General features: G+C 36.8%; 1 protein-coding gene across 1 annotated transcript in view; it reads right to left on the reverse strand.

The window, feature by feature from the left end:
* The window catches only part of LOC104526364 (unconventional myosin-VI), a gene marked incomplete at its 3' end in the record, with an annotated part of 34,347 nt that extends 17,701 nt beyond the window's left edge, over positions 1 to 16,646 (reverse strand). Inside the window, exons 1-13 of the mRNA XM_029085397.1 lie at positions 16,500 to 16,646; positions 15,937 to 16,064; positions 14,510 to 14,667; positions 13,461 to 13,552; positions 12,911 to 12,983; positions 11,083 to 11,210; positions 9,972 to 10,067; positions 9,143 to 9,316; positions 5,501 to 5,539; positions 3,000 to 3,093; positions 1,584 to 1,714; positions 1,345 to 1,422; positions 293 to 422 (exon numbers count right to left, since the gene is read on the reverse strand). Coding sequence (XP_028941230.1) covers positions 293 to 422; positions 1,345 to 1,422; positions 1,584 to 1,714; positions 3,000 to 3,093; positions 5,501 to 5,539; positions 9,143 to 9,316; positions 9,972 to 10,067; positions 11,083 to 11,210; positions 12,911 to 12,983; positions 13,461 to 13,552; positions 14,510 to 14,667; positions 15,937 to 16,064; positions 16,500 to 16,646 — 1,468 coding nt within the window. The remainder of the gene's footprint in view (positions 1 to 292; positions 423 to 1,344; positions 1,423 to 1,583; positions 1,715 to 2,999; positions 3,094 to 5,500; positions 5,540 to 9,142; positions 9,317 to 9,971; positions 10,068 to 11,082; positions 11,211 to 12,910; positions 12,984 to 13,460; positions 13,553 to 14,509; positions 14,668 to 15,936; positions 16,065 to 16,499) is intronic.
* Positions 16,647 to 20,997: the final 4,351 nt, after the last annotated feature.

The raw sequence follows: 20,997 nt of genomic DNA on the forward strand, positions 1-20,997 counted from the left end.
TGTGAGAGCTAGTTATTTCTGTGCACATGTCTAGCCAGGCTTCAGTAAGCAGCCTGGACAAGCGAGACTGGTGGTGGGCTTATATCCCACTTTTAAAAACCTCTGCTCTAAACTCCCCTACATGTACCTAACATAAAGCATAAAAAAATCTCATGAACCTTGAAAGCAATTGCTCAGACTTTAGCATGTAACCATCTGCTATACATATCCTTAGCCACATTTCAAGGTGATAATAATTGCTTTGCTATATTTTTAACAGATATTTCAATTTAATAAAACATAAAATACATACACTTAATCACTGAGAGAGAACACCACTGAACTTTTTTCCAACGACTGCAGATAAGCCAGCGATTCACTCTTTTAACCAGCTCTGCTAAGTGATCTGGATCAGATTTCATTATCTGATCAAACTCGGCAAACTAAATAAATAAAAAAAAGTTTTACATATTAGGAGAACAGCAAGTGTTAGACATTATTATTAAGGAACACATTGAGTTAAAAAGGTAAAATATTTTAAATGTAAACTGTATGTCATCATTATATTGGCTTTCAATTAATTCAACTAAGCAAGTATGTCTAGCATCACTTTATTATTTAATTATAACAGAAATTACTACGGGTTTTTTGTTTGACACGCAACATGTCGCATTTTGAATAATCCAACCATTTATTAATCACTAAAAATATTTATTGCCAAAATTTTAAAAAAATAATTGTTTCTCTATATCCTGAACACTCACTCTGGCCTTCTACAACTTCAAGACACCTCTAATTCTGTATCTGGGAAAAAATAAAGCCCTGAAACCACTTCTCAATTTTTAACCTTTGTATAAGAGTCCAGCTAAACGCAACCTTTTCTGAAAATCCTGCACTTCCACTTTTTGGTAATTGTGACAGTAAGAACATTCTTCTGGGACTACGGTTTTCCTTTCTAGTCCCAACAGCTCCTCACTTCATCTCTTTCTCTGTACAGCAGCAGCAATGCTCAGAAACAGAAAGCTATTTCAGCTATAAATAGATTTTACTAAAAAATATTTTTTCTTTGCTCTGACTTGCTCTTTTTAATAATCAACAGAAGTCTTAAGTGACTGTTAGAACATCTGGGAATACAAACATTGCATTAGGAATACAGCAGTATTAGCAACAAGACTATGAAATCAATTGTATCAGTTATTATATTTTTTTTCATAGAAAATGAACATTATTTACAAAAAACCCTGTACAACCTTATTTAAGTCAGCCACATTTTTAGCAATACACTGAATAATGTCACCTTCAGAGGTCCTTTTCAATCAAAATTATTCTAAGATTCACATTCATGAACTCCAAGAGAAACGTTACCTTGCCGGGTCTAAAAAACACCTTGGTTAGCCCAAATTTGTAATCATTTTCATTCAGTCCCAAGGCTTTAAATAGTGCCTGAAACACAGAAAACACTTAGGATTATAATCTTCCTCCTTCAAAAAAAAAAAAAAAAAAAAGTTCAAAAAACACAAAAAACCCTCCCAAAAACCCCACAATACATTTTCTGTCCTTTTCTGTCCTGGATGATACAGAAGAAGAATTAATTTATTTCTTACCTTGCAAAAGAGCCTAGGATCCAGTCGAGCCAACTTTTCAGGCAAGTATTTCTTGTACATATTATACAGTTCATGAAAAGAAGCTCGAGAAGGGAAGCCACCTTGCATCAAATCCAGAACAGACACCATTCCTAGATTCACGGAAACACGTGAACAAAAGTTGGTATGAGTAAAATGCTAATAAAGCAAGTGATTTTTATGATAACTAGTAATTTATGATAACAAGCATCAAAGACACTGTTCAGTCTAAACCACAAAGTTCAGCTGGGACTTGATCCAGCCTCAAACACTTCTTGATCATGTGAGAAACATCATAATGAACAGATGAGAAGAGCACATACAATTTTCTCTCTATTTGAGAAGTAACATCCAATTATGCAGAGGACTTTTTTCCTAATATTTCTTCTAAATATTTTTTTTATTTTTAGCAGACTTGCATTTTTAAAGTGGAAAAAATAAAAACAAAAGCAAAACAAAACGACAAAAATCCCCAATGTCTGGCTAGGCTTTTATTTTCATCATGTCAATGATATTTGTGAGATGTGGTACAGATGCAGCATCAAATACATATGCAGTGCTAGAACATTTAGTGTACTTGTAGTACGAGGTATAAGCTGCTAAGATGTAATTTTAATGTCCTGAATACTGTTACTACATTTTGGCTGCAACTAGGACATCAGTAAAGCACAGACATAAAGTCACTAAAAGCAGCACAGGCCACGCTAGTTTTTGCCCACTGCTTTACATAACCCTATCAACAGATTTTGCATATAAGTTTTTAAGATAGGCTTTAACTTGTAGTTTTTGTCTTTAAACTTAGACTTTTGCATATTTGCTTTCAATGGAAATTGGATTTGTTTACCCTCTCTTTTACAAAAAAGATCTGATAGCATTACATTTTGGTTTTTTAACATTACATATTATAACTTTCTCTTACTAGATTAAGCTTCATTTACTATTGCTAAATGGAAAAGTGAGCTTGTAAGACTACTGTAAAACATCACAATGGACTGAACTGCTGCCCTATTAACACTGGGCAACAAAAAGAGATGGGATTCAGCTGCAGGTCAGGAAATCAAAATTTATGTACCAATATATGGCTACGTGGCTTCTTACATAAGCACCTGGTGTATGAACTCTCATTATAATCAATGGAAAAACAGTCTACGGAAATTACATCAACTCTTCTTGTAAAGAAGAGACCTTATGAATGCTCAGATGAATTATTTCTAGGGTTCTATTGACTAAAACGAGAGCTAAGTTACTAAGAATCTATATTATAACGGTTCATGAGGCATAAAAAAGCTAGAAAGCAACAGTTCAAGCAAGGAAATATTGCTTTCATGTCACATATTCCAAAATTAGAGCAATCTGTAATGCCCAAAGAGAGGGAAAAATATCAGAGGCACACATTACCTGAACACTGAAGCTGAGAGAGTATCTGTCCTCCTTCAAAATGGTGATTTGTCATCTTTAAATTAGGTTTGATACAGCGAATAAAGCTAGACCCCTATTACCAAAACAAGAAGTTAGCAGAATCTACACATTTTTAGACCTCCAGAAACAAGTCATCTAAGAATTATGGGTGGGAAAAAAAGAGATACAAAATAATAGTATTCTAAAAGAGAACTGCTGACTCATATATCAGGTTTGCACTCTGGCCTTAGTCTTGATGTAACTGATAACAATGTTCAAGCTACTAAATGGATCCTCAAGTTTTGAGTTTTCATTCAACTGTTCTTAACACTAGTACAATCTAATTACAATTTAGCATTCTAGATTCTACTACTCTCATAGAATCATAGAACAGTTTGGTTGTAAAAGACGATTACGATCATCTAGACCAAACATAAACCTAGCATTGCCAAGTTCACCACTAAAGTATGTCCCCAAGTACCACATCTACACGTCTTTTAAATACCTCCAGGGATGGTGACTCCACCACTTCCCAGGGCAGTCTGTTCCACTACTTGACAACCCTTTCAGTGAAGAATTTTTTCCTAATATCCCACCTAAACCTCCCCTGGCACAATTATCTTCTCATTTTTTCCTACAGTCACATCACCTAACTGCCTCAGTGCTCCAGGGTTCAAATCAGTGAAGATGCTACCAGCCTCCTGACACCAGAATCATGCCAAATGAACCTGACCTTCCTTTCTTCTAACTTTTACTTTTTACAGTTTCTTTTGGCTCATGGCTTCACTCTCCCTTCCCCCATGTTGTTCCAATCTATTCCTCTTATCACCATTGTATCTCTACAATTTTGACCACTCATTTCTCTGATCATTTGATATTACAGAATCACAGAATGGTAGAGGTTGGAAGGGACCTCAGGAGATTATCTAGTCCAACGCCCCTGTCAGAGCAGGTTCCCTACAGCAGTTTGCACAGAAAAGCATCTAGGTGGGTTTTGAACATCTCCAGAGATGGAGACTCCACAGCCTCCCTGGGCAGCCTGTTCCAGTGCTCCACCACCCTCACAGTAAAGAAGTTTTTCCTTAAGTTTTTATGGAACTTTTGGTGTTCCAGTGTTTGCCCATTGCCCCTTGTCCTGTCACTGTGTACTACTAAAAAGAGCCCAGCCCCATCCATTTTGCCCTCACACTTCAGGTATTTATAGACATTAATAAGATCCACTCTCAGTCTTCTATTCTCCAGGCTGAAGAGTCCCAGATCTCTCAGCCTTTCCTCACACAGGAGATGCTCTAGGCCCCTCATCATCTTTGTGGCCCTCCGCTGGACTCTCTCCAGAAGATCCCTGTCCCTCTTGAACTGAGGAGCCCAGAACTGGACGCAGTATTCCAGATGTGGCCTCAGCAGGGCAGAATAGAGGGGGAGGAGAACCTCCCTCAACCTGCTGGCCATGCTCTTTTTAATGCACCCATATTCATTAATGATGACATTTTGCAAAACACCATCCAGTTATTCAGATGTTCCTGTAACACGTGGCTGCTAATGATAACCTACCTTATATACTAAAACAAAATTGAGACTGAGAAAACATATTACTCCTGGTTTTCAGTGTCTTCTCTCTTTTTTTATCTCAGTTGACAGTGAGAGGGCACCTGCCAAGGAAGCTCTATATTAAGAATACCTCCTCAGTCACAGCTTAGCTAAACTCAAAATACAGCAAGTCTGGCCAGATACGTTTTCCCTGGACTGGGTCTCAGTTCAAGTGTGTGAAAGAGATCACCTCTATTTCCAGTAAAATCTTTATGTTGGCTACACTCCAGTACCTGTCGCATTTGTTTCCCATGTTTTTCCACATTCTTTTTTTTTTTTAAGAAAAGCATAGAGCATAACCTTGTATCTAGAACTGGTTAGACTACACAGTTAAGAGAAACAAGAATGTGTTCCTACAAATACAAGTTCTAAAAAAAAAAATAAATTATATATTGAACTACATGGAGAATTCCACAAACCATCAAATTACATCAGTTGAATTAGCAAATGCTCATTAGGACAATCAGGCTCTTTGACTATCTGTGCATTTACAGCTTATCACAAAAAGGAAATGAAATAATTTAACAGCTTTATGAATTCTGAAAACAGAAATTATTAACAAACTATCATCTGCCTTACTTCTAAGTAATATCTCTACATCTTCTGCAAATTAGTTATCAATGATAACTAGTGAATGGAGGAAAGTAAAAGTGACCAAAAAGGAGACTGCGGCCCAGACACATTTCATATTGTTTACTCAAACTGCGTAACTTTCATTCTACAACACTTTTTTAAAGGTAGCCTGGTTTTTTAAAGTAGTTCAATAATCATGACCTGCACAGCAAGATGTTTCAGAAGTGCCATATAACTGCAAACGCTAAAGCAATTATCACGTTTATTGTAAGCCATATGGTTGTGATAATACTGAGAATTATGTCAGAAAATTATGAACCTGCATCTGTATATATACTTACAGTACTGCGAAGCTTCTCAAGAAGCAAATTTAACTGAGTCTGTAAAAGAAAACAGATTTATCAAGAGTCTCACCATGACATCTACAGAAAGATACACACAGAATAGTGGTATAGCATTACTGCATGCACGTTCACTGTTAGTAAATCAGACAGAATTGATAAATCAAACATTCACAAATTTTAACAGACAAAATCATGCAAGTGTGCATGAATGGTCCTGAGGGAATTGCTTGTGTTTAATTGTATAACAATACTGTATGGACTAGTTACTTACTAGAGCAAGTTACAAGTTATAAAAAAAAAGCGCAAGCTCATTTGGGAAAATAAAGGAAATACTGGCTATGTAATAAAATTACAAAGAAAATGAGACTGATCAGCAATAATTTTAAAAAATACACTGAAAAAATACGGAAGTCCAAATTTAGCCTATAACAAGTATATATTTGTATGTTAAATAATTAACACGGAAAACACGTAAGCTCAGGGTTTTCTTGGTTTTTTTGAAGCTAAATCAAAATTTCGGTGAACAAACTTGCATAATCTGTTTTTAATTCCACACTTCCAAATTTGTAATTCTCTGTCGATGACAACAGACTGGAATTTTAAAATCACATTTACTGAGGCTGGGTTTAAACATACTGTGATGAGAAGAGACAACAATCCTATCATTATTTGGGATCAAGTCTACAGGATCATTACAGACTTAAGGCTATCAGGTAAATCAAGTTACAGTTGCTACTGAATGCAACTGGTAGGGACTTAATATATTCAAAAACTTCATCTGGAAAAAAAGTTCTTTTACTTTACAGATGTCTTTGTTTTACCACATAGATCGATGCCAACCTTTCTAGCTTACTAACAAGCATTAAGTATACATACTGAAGTAAGACAAAATTCTGAATGTACTAACACGTTCCTCATTTTCTGTACTGGAACAAAAATTGAAAGGATATGACTTTTCACTATTTTTTTTCCCCCAGATCTTTCAATTACCTTGAATCCAAAAAATCAGATTTGTATGGACAATACATGTCACCTACAGCTGCCAGTCGTCCTTCCAGTGGATAAAATCGGTTTGAGGTTTTTTTAACTTAATCATGGATATGGTTAGAAAGAGGGGAGTGTCACAAGAGGCATGACAAACACTAATAACCTCCTGCTCAGTTCTCACTTACGTATACTCTTTATACCTACTTGAATATAATCTTTATGTTTTCTTAAGTTAGAAATGCTTAATTTTGGAGGGGACTGCCTAATTTCCATGAACAAAATACATTTCTGCTAGAGGAAAAATACCCCTTCCTTATACTTTGTGATTTGACAAGAAATAAGCCAGAGCCATTGTCAGGTAAATTTCATCAATGAAATGATCATATGAATAAAACATATTGCTAAAACTACTGCTCTTTGAATTATGATGATTTAATCCATCATTATAGTATTAAGGTAAAATTATCCCAAAGATTTTTTTGTAGATCTGATGAACTAATTAATCATTATTTCCTCAACTGGTTTATGTGAATTAATTTTAATTAGTTATAAGGAAGGGATGTGTGAAGGATTTCATAAAGAGAAGTCGCTGCAACATAATTTAATAATTGATGTAATTAGAAGGATTCAAAACTGACTTACGTACTGATGCACTAAAAATTCTTATTGTTAAAGAGATGAAATTTCTACTAAGATAATAGAACTTATTTTGATGTTATCTGATGTGAAATTTTCAAGGCTATTAGTGTTCATCAGCAGCATATGTTGTGTCTGGGAAGGTAATACTAAATGAATTACTGGAAGTAACACATACATTCAAAATGCCATGAAACATAAAAAGTATTATAGATTGATGGGCCAGATCCAAAGAAGACTTTAGTCATTTTCTACACACAGAGGTGAACGCCAAAGTCTAAAAGGCAATCCAAAAAGTTCCCCACTCAATTGCAGCTTAACTTAAAAAATGCCTCTCTCTTTCCTTCAGCCATCCTTGAACAACAGTATCACTCCCATGTCCACATCCACTGGATGTGGGGTGCTAAATCCGAGAGGAATTAAGAACCCAGATGGAAGAGAGTGGAAATTATCTCAAAGATCCCACAGTTGGTTTCATTTTGAAAATACAGTTATAAAAAACAATGGATCCTAGCTTCACCTACAACAGACTCATGGTTGCAGGGCTTGCTCAGGAGACGGTTTATCTGCATGTAATTCCATTTTTCAGTCTGCCTTCTGATCATGCATTTTATATCGAACCAATTGCTACAGTTTAATTCTACAACCACTATATAATAAAAAGGAGGAGGAAATAATAAGAGCAAAACTCAAGAGAGCAGGCTGCCCAATTCCCAGTTAAATACCAAAACCACTACCTTACAAGTCAAGCTCTGCCTCCTACTCTTCCTGGCAATGTCAGATTGACCAATAACTTGGTGCTATAGGAAATGTAAAACACTGAATACAGTACAGACCTGAATCAGAACACTGTTGCTATACAAAAAGCAAGTGCTGCTACCATATCGTTCCTGTCCTTCAGCCCCTGCATTTTTAGAGAATAATTCTAAACACTAGCCACAAGATACGATTACGCAAGAAGGAATTTATCTTGCAGTCCTAATTCAGCTCCTTGACATGCAGCAAAAATGCAGAAACACTCTTCTGCTATTGGCAGTGTCCCATTCTACAAGAAGGCTTTTGGATTGTCCAAGATACCTGCTTTCCCCAGGGACTGTGTAAGGAGTCAAGCTAGGAATGTGTTGTGCAGTTTTAGGTGCCCTAAGTAAGATGGCATACCAAATATGTTGCAGCACTTGACTTGAAGGCGTACAAATCCTTCATTGGATCTGGCCCAGATGCATTGAGAAGAGCTCTTGCTGAAATTGCAGCAGCTCTACCAACAGTAAATCCACGAGATTGAAAAATTTACCTGCAGCCCACGGTTGTGCCTGCTTTTCATCTCTTAATTCCCCTATAGTTCTCTTTCTAGCCATCCTGAGCTGGAATAGTCCAGCTAAAATAAAACTGCTGAATGAGAAAAGGATGCAGAAAACATTTGGAGAAGACAAGGTTTGAAGGTCAGCTTTACAATAAGCAGAAGAAAGGAGAAAATGAGAGGAAGCATCAGATTCGGGTATTGAGAAAGGAAACAGCACAATGAACATCTTTCTGTGATCCAAGACTACCTTTATCTTTTAGAAGAGGAAAAAAAGTGGTTAGGTTAGGTACTGAATTTTGAAAATGGCAAACTGTAGCCAATTGTTACATCTTCTAGAATGCACAATTAAGATAGGATGGAAGAACGTCTTTTGTCACATTTAGAACCCCTTAAAGTCCGCAGAATCCAAATTTAGATCTCAAGACTTTCAGTCTTTTGAATAAAGACTTCCATGTGGCTTTGCAAAATTCTGACTTAAAAATTACTGTATAATCCCTGTAAGGACTATTATGAAACATCTTTTTGACAGAAACTCATAGCAGGTAGCTTGAACATACTGGTCTCCTATAATGCAAGAGAAAAAATGTCGATTTAACAAAATTTTCTTTGTATCAACCTCAAGTTACCACTAGTTCTCCCAACCTTAGGTTCTACTTATTTCAGGTAACTTAAAAGCAGCAAATACTACAAGAAGATTCTTTGCTATATTATGTTACCTTGAATTTGTTTCCTACACTGATGAAACTAAGTTTCCCAGCTTTTTGTTTGGGATCCTTGTTGTTGTTAGTGTTAGATTCAAAGAGCTGTCGAACAAACTTGTCCTTGGATTCACATATAAGAGATTCAAGGGACATGTGCAAAGCATCATTGTTTTTTTCCACAAACTGCATCTGAAAAGACAATCCAAGAAATAATAACACATTTGTTTCACTGCCGCAGTTACTTAAAGTCTTAAAGAAAATTAAAAAAAACAAAGTTATATACTTAATTCAGAAATCAGCAAGAATATGTGGGGTAAATATTAATATATTATTTCAAAAAACTTTTCAACTGGACATACAGAACACTGATGTCAGAGAGAAAAGATATTCTTAGATTTGAAGAATGTTGTTGGAATCATGAAACTCAAGGTAAGTTTTAGTGACTTTTAGGAGATCAGTCGTATTTTTGTCAATTATTATCCTCCTTGTTTCCATTTCCAGCACTCAGCATGACTATGATTCTATGATTCTAAGATGCGAATGCCTGTTGATGCAAGATCTGCAGTAGATCATGAATCAAAATATTTAATATTGTCACCATTACTTACAGATTTATAAGAATCTCTTACAGAAAATATATGTCATCAAAACAGTGTGTAATCTGATAAGTTAAAATAAACTGACTATTCTGTCACATACTCATAAAATTAGTTTCAAGGCTAAGAATATTAAGTTTTAATTTCTCTTCTGATGAAAGGAAATTTTATTATTTAACATGTATACATTGAAAAATATAAAAGTACTACAAAATTTAAGAAAATCAGTTTTGTGTAAGTAAAATTACCGTCTCATAGCATACTGCTCCTGCAAAATGTCGGATAATAAAGCCTTCATCATCTCTGATATTTCTGTGAACAGCCAACTTGGACTTTCTAGGAATCTGGAATTAAAAAGTTGAATTACAAAGAAGAATCGCACTGGACAGTGAGAAAAAGTTTATTCTTAAAATAACACCATGATTCTGCCAGAAGCAATAGATGATAAAAATGACATTTCCTGCAGTACAATTGTGATGACCACTACCATTCCTGTTTAAACCAAGATATTCCAAAAAACTATTTTCCTTCCCATTCACAGCCTTAGATATCTCACATTCAAAATAAAAGTCACCAAGGCCGCTAATACCAGCTAGCTGCTTTTCTTTTTGCCTTTAATCAACAATTTCTATATCATTCAATCCACAGCTGATGAACTGTCTTGTCATATGAAGAGGATTAGATAGAAGCTTAAAATATGTTTTTAGATGGTATATTATAAAAGGCAACCACCTAGTTAAATCATATGCATACTGACAAAAATTTAATTTAATTAAGTGGATGACAGTTTTATTTGGCTCCCTTTGCCTGCATTTCTTCAGCAGGGAACTGTTTTTTTTTTTTAAATCGCACTTCAACAGAAGTCACGCACATAAATTGCAATAATTTGCATTAATCTTCCACAGAGTGCTGTATGTTAAAGAATTAACAAAACCAAAATGGTTTTCCTTTTGTGTTCTCTATTTTCACCTCTGAAGTGTTAGCTAGACACTTCCAGATATTCTCCAAAGCAAGCAATTTTTGAAAGGAATAACAAAATAGCTCATCTGATACGAAACAATCTAAATTAAAATGTGTTTTATATTTCCTTTTCATGCATTACATGAATAAACTTCAAATATAAGTGAAGAATGTGGCTTTAGTTTCAGCAGGATATTAGAACTGCTAGAAGACTTAAGCCTTCAGTGAACTTTTCAACAAACCTAATAACCAAACTTGCCCTTACAAAAGAATATGGATTGTGCAGGCTGGTGTGGAATGAGATTTCCTAGGAAAGGTTTTCATTAAATTTAAGTGTTACTATCAACTTTTCCAATAACTATTTTATTAAAACAAGACAGACAGCAAAAATAAACCTACGGAGAGTCTGAAATGGTCCTTGTGTTTTTGGTGCACAACTGAAGTAAAATGCTGGTCACTTGGTTGGGGAAGACGATTTTCTTCATCCAAAATATCCAGTACACCTATTAATTTTGCTTCAATCAAATCTGTTAATAAAACAAAATATGTTTTTAAAAACTGAATATACAACCTGTATCAGAACTGAACATCACAAGTTTAAAATGCTACTGATGTGATTCTGTATAACTGTGGGGACAGTTGTCAAAACAAAATAAAAAAGTCATTAAAATTAAGTCTACATATCTGCATTGTTGATTAATCAATATCTGATTGTCCTGGTTTTTAGCTGGGATAAATATATACCTATACATACCAAGTATATATACATGTATGTAGTATCTCTCTCTTTTGTAAAAGTTAATATTTCTACACATTCACTGCTGTCACTGGCCTGGTCCAACACCTTAAATCAAATCATATTTCAATAGAAACCAAAGTTATTTTTCTCACTCACTTCAAAAGGCAGTAGAAAATCCTTTCCCCCTGACTATGCAAGAACAGAAAAAAGCCATACATGCTGTGGTTTAACTCAGCTGTAATTTTATTAACTTACCTAAGAATAATTCATACAATGAAAAAATGTGTCAAATCTGTGGGTGGGGTGTCATATGTTGGTTAGAATAGCAGAAAGGGTCATGAATGAGGTACTGCTACTTGTATTCTTAAGTGACCTCCTCAAATCTTTTCTAATGTAGGAAAAGACAACAACTTAGCAGCAACCTCTACAACCTAACCCATTTTCCCACTATGAATCAGATAGATAATTTTTCTTTCCATATGCATCAGGGAACCCTTTTTGATCCTGAGATATGTTTCAAAAACAAAACAAAACAAAACAAAACAAACATGCACTGAGTGGGAAGCAACCGTTTTTATAGAAACATTAGTCTCTTAAACTATAACAACATTTTTGGGAACAGGCTCAGGCTCATATACACACTGTTAAGCACATTATTAAACCACTACAAGAGATAAGATTTGCATTCATAAAAGTCACCTATTTCCTGTTGCTATGCTTTTGTTCCCTCTTCCAAATACCTTCCTGTTGCTTTTTCACAAGATGGCTAAGAGGCTTGCTTGACAAGAGTCTTTAGTCAAGTCAGTTAGTGACTGTACAATCTTATATGACAAAGTGAAAACTACTTCAGCAGAGCTACAGAAACTCAGAAGAACCAGTTCTTTTGCAACACATGTTGAGACTGTCACACAGTACTTTGCTCAGCCAGGACTGACTAGTTACTGTGAGCAAATTACTGTAAATGCAAAAGCAAGATGAACTTTCATTCACAATACACCGATCTGGAAAACACAAGTTGAACGCAGAGAAAGCAGGAATAACATCACATTAAGCCTCTGGTATATGAGTCCATGGAAGCAGCATTAACATCTACAGCCTGTTGCCTATAGTTCATTTTGTTTCCTTGCTCATTGGTTCAAAAGAGGTGGGGAGAATTGGATGGGATTTTTTTAATTCATGGAATATCTTTCCCCTGACATCCTCACACCCTTTTTCACTTTATTTACCCTATTTAGGTATTCTAACTAGTTTTCTAGGAAAATACACAAGAAATTCACAAGTCCCAGCTGCAGTTATTACACATTGTAGGACACTGCTCTATTACCAACTGGAACTAGAATGTTATACAAAACTGGAATAATTCACAATGTTGCAACAGTTCATGAAAAGCACAGAATTACTAGTGCTACACATATTTTGCCTCTTCTGCTTGAAGCTTTTTTTCTCCATGACACTAACAAATAGCTCAACATTTCAAGAAGTACATACCTATACAGTCCTGATTATCCACATAGCGTACTTCATTAACCCCAAGGCCTTCTCTCTGGTAAAGTTCTTGTTCCTCAAAAAAAACAAAACAAAACAAAAAACCAACTAATTCAAAAGAGAAAAAAACATTCATCGTATTTTTTACCCATCAATTTTTTTTTTTTAAATAAACATGAAAACATTCTTAAATATAGTATGAATCAACACACACTTTAGAATTTCCTTCCACAGCTTAATATAGTACACCTTCACCTCCTTAACGATATGCTCATGCAATTAGATATTCCCATTAGATATGAGATATTGTCCAGTATCTGGATGCCTCATTTTAATGAATGGTAAAACAGAAGAAGACAAAAAGACTGTTGGTTTTCAAAAAAGTCATATTCTTTTCTGGCACAACCAGATGTCACAGAGTATGAAAACAGTTTGTCAACTGATTTTTTTTTTTTAATCTAAGCATAATGTGCAATCTTATGGAAAGCAATGCTACTTTAAGTATCTCTACTAAAAAAATAAATCCTCAAATACAACATTAAATATAACATACCTCTTTCAGAATCCTTTCATTAAAAAACTGCTGCAGTTTTTCATTACAGTAGTTAATACAGAATTGTTCAAAACTGTTGTGTTCAAAGTATTCTGAAAAACAGAAGTTAAACTTCTATGACAAACCAGTGTTCCAATAATTTATTTTATATAGTAAATAAGAGAAGCTTCACAGTGCTAATATTTAAAGATGTGTTCAGATCTGTGTCTGTTTCTTTCAGTAAAATAAAAGCTTTTACAGATTTTCAAGTTGCACATCAGACAGATATAAAAGTACTGCAGCAGATCATATTTCTAAGACAAGTAACAGACAGTTATACATGGCAGCAAACCAAACCAAGATGCTTCTACACAGTGAAACCAATACATCCTCATGCATCCATGTTACAATAGGTTGGCACAGGATACCATAAACCATCGTTCTAAAGACCTGAAAACCAAAGGTTCCCTTTTTCACTGTTCTTGGACCACCTTGGCAGGGCTAGAGTAAATCAGAAAGCATGCCCTATTCTGAATCCCAGTGAGGCAAACAGGCAAAACCTTTATGGGAATCATCAATGCCCACCATTTCTGGGGAGCAACCATGAGCCCAAAGTCCACTCTGTACCAGAAGTACCATCTTCCAGGAAGCATACCTTAATTCAGAGACTTCATTTGCCTGTCTGTCAATATGCAGTGATCTTCTCAGGACTGAATGGGAAACCAGCATGCACATGCAGTATCTTTCCTAACTTTACTGACTGGCCACAGTAAGATTCCTATGTTTATGTAGACACTACAGAAATCTGAAACCATTACCAAGATGCCCAGTTTCACACTAACACTTCTTATGTCATCAGGAGAAGCTCTAGATGTCCTCTACATTCTTGTATCTTGGGAAAACAAGGCTTTATCTGCTCTCTTGATATCTTTTTAAGCCCTTGTAACCCATCCCACCCACTGCCACCAGAAGGAAAATCCTCCCACTCTCCATTGCAGAATTTATCACTGAATCTTTGGTGGTAATAATAGACAACTAGAAAATTAATTCATTTTTTTAAGTATACTTACCGAAACCAGCTATATCTAGAACTCCAATGAAGAAAGAAGAAGTCTCAAATGGAAAACACTGGTTTACCCTGTTCACTACATGGTCAAACAGATGACTATACACTGTTTTAGCCAAGGCATCACGAGCATTGTTTGCTTGTTCCACTTTCAGGGGTACCCTAAAAACCAAAAATACAGATCTTATTTTTCAGAATTCCTTACTCTGAAATATTGAGATTGGACCCTAAACTTAAAAAGAGCCTTTCCAATTATTGCAAATCAGGACACAAAAAAACCCCCCTGAACTCTAGGTCCAATTAGGAAACAATCTTGCCAAATTAGACTAACAATCTTACGTGTAAAAACAAAGAATAGTGTTTCACTATCTTCAGCAGAAGCTAGATGCAGATGTTTTCATACTTGCTTATTAGATAATTAGAAACTGTTTTGATAATTGCCAGAGAAAGATATTTAAAACATACACGTTGCCATCTACGAAAAAATTTTTCAACTCTTTATGTATGAGTTGCCCAATTACAATAAAACCAATAGTTCAGTTTTGCTCGGACATCTTAGTCCCTATGCTTTCATAAGGGCTCTAACTAAAACTACAAGGCTGTAAGTTAATCAGTAACAACATTTTAAAAACATAGATAAAGGACTATGTTCTCATGGTGAAAGTTAAATGCAATTCCAAAATAAGGATTCTCTTTAAACACTGTAAGAAGGAGCCTTTAAAAGATGAGAAGTTATTCTCTCTCCTTTATTTATAAAGCTTTATTCTGCAGTGTGACTATTTATTACAAGTTTATATCCCAGTTTAGCAGTTAAAAAGCAAAACAAAACAAAAACACCCCACGAATCACAATTTCAAAGCCTATGAAATGCATGACAAAACTGTGGGAATATCAGGCAAATATCATTACATATTTATCTATACATATATATATACATACAGCTATTTCCTAAAGTCAGTATGACAGTGACATGCTTAGAATGCATATATTTCAGAAAATCACAGAATCATAGAACAGTATAGGTTGGAAGAGACCTTAAAGATCACCCAGTTCAAACTCCCCTGCCATGAGGAGGTTGCCCTTCTGGGCTGCAAGCGCACATTGCCGGCTCATGTTCAGCTCCTCATCCATCACCACTCTCAAGTCCTTCTCTTCAGAGCTGCTCTCGATCCGTTGTCCATCCAGTCTGTATTTATGTTTGTGATTGCCCCGACCCAAGTGCAGGACCTTGCATTTGGTCTTGTTGAACTTCATGAGGCTTGCACAGGCCCACCTCTCAAGCCTGTCAAGGTCCTTCTGGATGGCATCCCGTCCCTCCAGCACGTCAACCGCACCACTCAGCTTGGTATCATCGGCAAACTTGCTGAGGGTGCACTCAATCCCACTGTCCATGTCACCAACAAAGGTGTTAAACAGCGTCAGTTCCAATACTGGCCCTGAGGGACACCACTTATCACCTGTCTCCACTTGGACATCAAGTAGTTATCTGCAACTCTTTGAGTGCGATCATCCAGATAATCCCTTATCCACCGAGTGGTCCATCCGTCTAGTCCATGCCTCTTAGAGACAACAATGTTGAGCGGGACTGCGTCAAATGCCTTGCACAACTCCAAGCAGACGACATCGGTTGCTCTTCCCTCATCCACCAATGCTGTAACCCCATCATAAAAGGCCACCAAATTGGTCAGGCACGATTTGCCCTTGGTGAAGCCATGCTGGTTGTCATCAATCACCTTCTCATTCTCCATGTGCCTTAGCATAGTTTCTAGGAGTATCTGCTCCATGATCTTTCCAGGCACAGAGGTAAGACTGACCGACCTATAGTTCCCTGGATTTTCCTTGTTCCCCTTTTTAAAAATGGGGGTTACATTTCCCCTTTTCCAGTTTGTGGGAATTTCACCAGATTGCCAGGACTTCTCAGATATGGGGGACAGTGCTTTAGCAATGCATCTCATAAGGTCCCAGGGACTTGTGCACCTTAACCTTCCTCCTACAGTGGGCGGGTCTTTATTCTCCCAGTCTGTGTCTCTGCCTTCAGTGACTTGGGGGACGTGGTTCAAGCACTTGTTGGTGAAGACTGAGGCAAAGAACTCGTTGAATACCTCGGCCTTCTCCATATCCTGGGTGACCAGGTCTCTCATTTCCTTCTGAAGGGGGCCTTCATTTTCCCTAATCTTCCTTTTATCCCCAACGTACCTACAAAGTTTTTCTTGTTGGCCTTGATGTCCCTGGCCAGATTTAATTCTGCCAGGGCTTTAGCTTCTCTAATCTGATCCCTGGCTGGTTGGACAATTTCCCTGTATTCCTCCCAGGCTACCTGTCCTTGCTCCCACTCTCTGTAGGCTTCATTTTCATCTTTGGGTTTGTCCAGGAGCTCCGTGTCCATCCATGCAGGCCTCCTGGTGTTTTTGTCTGACTTCCTCCTTGTTGCGATGCATCGCTCCTGGGCTTGAAGAAGACAATCTTTGAATATTAACCAGCTTTCTTGGGCCCTTGTTCCCTCCAGGGCTTCATCCCATGGAATTCTACCCAGCAGGTCCCAGAAGAGGTCAAAGTCTGCTTTCCTGAAGTATGGGGTAGTGAGTCTGCTCTGCACCCTCCTCGCTGCCCTAAGGATCTTGAACTCCACTGTTGCATGGTCACTGCACCCAAGACTGCCCTTGAGCTTCACATTCCCCCCCCAGCCCTTCCTTGCTGGTGAGAACAAGCATAGCACCTCACCTCAAAAATTTCAAAGCACTTTTAACTAACACCTCATTTCCTGGATAAATATATTCTATGAGGCTTTTTATTTTTTTTTTTTTTTAATAGCTTTCAGATTACTAGGTAAGAGTAGGAAAACCAAAATACAGGTACACTGTACACAGCTGAGGAAGCACCTATAGAAGACTACAGAATAAGACAATTCATACAAGGGCAAAGCCTTAAGGAAGTGTTGAAGAAACAACACGAAAGAAGTATGAAAAACAAACTTTTGGTTTTATAGTATGATTGCAAATTGCACTTAGATCCCAATCACGTTGAAAAAGAATTCAAAAGCAAATTCACACTAATATGAACAGAATCAGACCAGAACAGAATCAGACTGTCAAAGATCAAAACTCTCCAAAGGATTTTTACATGTCAATAGAAAAATATAAATAGAAAGAGTAAAAAATTAAATTGAAATACCGGTAAGCCCCTTGGCCAGACAATATCAATATTTCATGCATGGAAAGAAGGGCTACAATTTAGAACGACGGATACGCAAAGACTTTGCACAACACTGTATCATGACATACAGATATATCCAATGTTAAAGTTAATCAAAAGGGAGAGAGCCTTTGATAACCAAACTGGTAAAATGCGCAGAGAGGAATAGGGAGAAGTAATGCCAAGAGTTTTATCACAACAGTTTTCTTTGTCATGAAGAATACAGGACGATGGTTGTATGCCAAAAGCTCTTAATGCTTTTTCTAAATATCTCAATCAGTTGCCTTAATAAAATAAACCACTTCTCCCCATATAACATCCTATATGACTTCTCCTCATATACCTTGCCTCTTATGTCCTTGGACCACCAGCGCTACGATGATTAGTAATAATCAAAAGGTAAGACTTTCCAGCTAAGGTGGTGGATAACCAGTTATGGAACTTCTCAAGTATGCAGCAAATCTATGTTAAAAAATACCTCTCATCTGCACTGTTTAAGTAAGCCCTATGTAGAATGTTCAAGATGTCAGGGCTGCAGAACTGCTCTGCTGCCCCCTCCGGGAAGTTTCCATACGCAGGAGTACAAAGAACTGGCAGGTCAGAGAAGGAAAACTTAACGCTACACAGTTTACCCACATTGCACCATTTCCTTCACTTCCCAGGATTCACAAGCACTACACTAACACATAATTATTATTTCTGTATTTTTTCAAGGATGATACTTCTGATGTAGAAACGTGAGAATGATGGAGATCACTTTCTATTGTGACTGGTAAGTCAGGGAACCAGAGACTCTGTTCACTAAGGACACCGGCAGCTACATTACATTAGGTAGTAATTAGCTTTAACACACAATCTTGACTTCCACTAAGTATCGCCTGACTTATCTTAAGGTAACGAGTACTGACAGAAATCCTATCTTATAAATAGAAGGAAGGTACCTTTACTTTCCATTCTGATATGTTTAAGAGATCAGAATACTAATTCTCACGTGTCAGCTGCAGGCCTATTACATAATACAATACACTAAAATCTTTTATGCTTTCAATTTATTTTTTTAAACATGGCAAACAGTCACACTTCTAGAGCATGAATTTATAAAATGGCCCTGTCCTTCAAAAACAACAAATTCTGCCATTATTAAGTAGAATTCCAGAGACTGCACAAAACCCTACTGTTATTTTAAATTTCTTAGTATGCGGCAGAAACCCATGGAAAGAAAATGTAACCCTGCAATGCATTTTGCACAGCTCAAAGTACAAAACCACAAAATAACGTTGAAATTGCACTGAGACAGTCGATACAGAAGAGCCCAATTATAGAACTGACATTCAGGATGAGTAACTTCCTTCTCGTGAACTTGGCTTTCCCTCAGCTCCTCCTTCACCTCTGGTCTGCACACTGACAAAGTAATCTCTTTCCTCCTCCTGTTTCTTGTCTGAACAGGAAAAGATGTGTTTTCCTTCCTCCATTTCACCTTCTCCCCCTCTCCTCCATCCATCAGCTACTTGTAAGGAACAGGAAAAAAAAAAATCCAATTTCTAAGCTATTTGGTAAAGTTTCAACAAAACTCCTTGTTTGGTCTTCATACTAATTTCTTCTGCAAGGTTTCCAGTGATCCACAGAGTCTGATCTCCAGGGCAAAGCGCTCTCATGGGCTGGATTTATCCTGTGGACATTTCTATGCAGTTCCCAGACATTTTCCAGAATAAATAAACTGCAATTAAAATGGGTATAATGTGTCCATGGCTGACAACAATTAAGGCAGATAGAGCAGGTGAAGCGATACCCATCAGCTACTGTCACCCAATACAGTTGCTGCTTCACAAGTAAAATGGCCTGGATGAAATAATCCTACCTAGTGAATGGCCTACCTAATTAAAGAATATAAGCAGCACATCTGTAATTTGAGAAAAGCTTAAGTTCAAAAAAGGTAGATTTTTTTTAAAAAAACCAACATTTTTCAGAGGCACCCAAAAAAAAAAAAAAAAAAAAAGGTATTTTGGGCATTTTGGTAGAAAATGTACTCGAAAAGAAGCTGGAAGACCTAGAATTATGTAAGTTAAATTTTTCACACTGTAAAATGATTTACTTTGTGATGATGGAGTCGTCTTTGAAACTCTTCTTGGAAAGCAAGAAACTGAGTAAGAGGGTAGTACAGTGCACTTACAGTCTAAGAGGTGTACTGGATTTTGAATGCTAACACATTGTTTCTCCCTGTAAACACACTTTACATGGATGGCAAAAACATCAGCTAACAAGGTGATCTTTACGCTCTTTTGGGGAGACTAGTAAGAATAGACCAATGTAGTGCAGCTGTCAACAATCCCTGGTAGTCCACTGCACATTAGTATTTAATAAAATTCACAGAGGTAGCATTTAGCATCACCCTCCTACTGTTCCTTGTTGGCTCCATTGTGCCCAGCAGAACAAAGCCTTTGTTATACTCTAAGCACAGTGATTTCAGCTGAGCTATTTATTCACTGTGACCTATTAAGACTCACATGATCTACTTGCACACAAAAGGTCCCTAAGAAAGAGAGAGAGAAATAAGTAGCTCTTCGGGTTGCTGGAACAAAATAAAACAATGTACTTGTCAAAACTCTAATATTGATAGCAATCAAATAGTTTCTAAACCACGCTACCACAGAAAGGGCTGGTGGCTATTTAATAAATATCTAAACCAGTCCATTCCACTTTCCCTGTACGTGCAGTAAGCCACATGAGAAGAAGGTATTTGTGTATTTATTAGCCTATGTTTGCTTCTAGCTGTCCAAGTTTAGAAAAGGCTAGAGAAAGAGGCTTAATACATTAATCCTTTGAGATGGTGGAAGGAGTCCTCTGAATTCATTTTTGCCTTCCACAAAATAAAACATTGAGGAAAAATAAGATCTGCTGGCACAAAAACATAGCTTCTTGTGTTTGCAGACTTTTGAAACAATACACTGCTAACAACACCCCTGGCTTATCAGGATAAATACGCTGAACAGAAAATCTTTACAGTCTTAATCCAAAGGGAACTTGAAGCTGTAACAAAAATTCCATTTGTTCTTAAGAAATTTTCCTTGATAGGGTCACTTGAGATGTGGTGAAAGGGAAGCAGTAAATTATGATACACCTTTGCTTTAGTGCTTGATGTATCCCACCGAACATTCTCATATGGGAACTACACAGACATGCTTTATCTGGATGTTATGTGTACAACAGCCAAAACTGATCTGTTCTCAGAGGCTGAGTCAATAGTTCACTGAAAACATTTGTAGTGAGATGCCATCTGAATCTGACATGGATGTGATTTGT

The sequence above is a fragment of the Antrostomus carolinensis genome, unplaced genomic scaffold (assembly GCF_000700745.2).
Source record: "Antrostomus carolinensis isolate BGI_N321 unplaced genomic scaffold, ASM70074v2 scaffold8946, whole genome shotgun sequence".
NCBI lineage: Eukaryota > Metazoa > Chordata > Aves > Caprimulgiformes > Caprimulgidae > Antrostomus > Antrostomus carolinensis.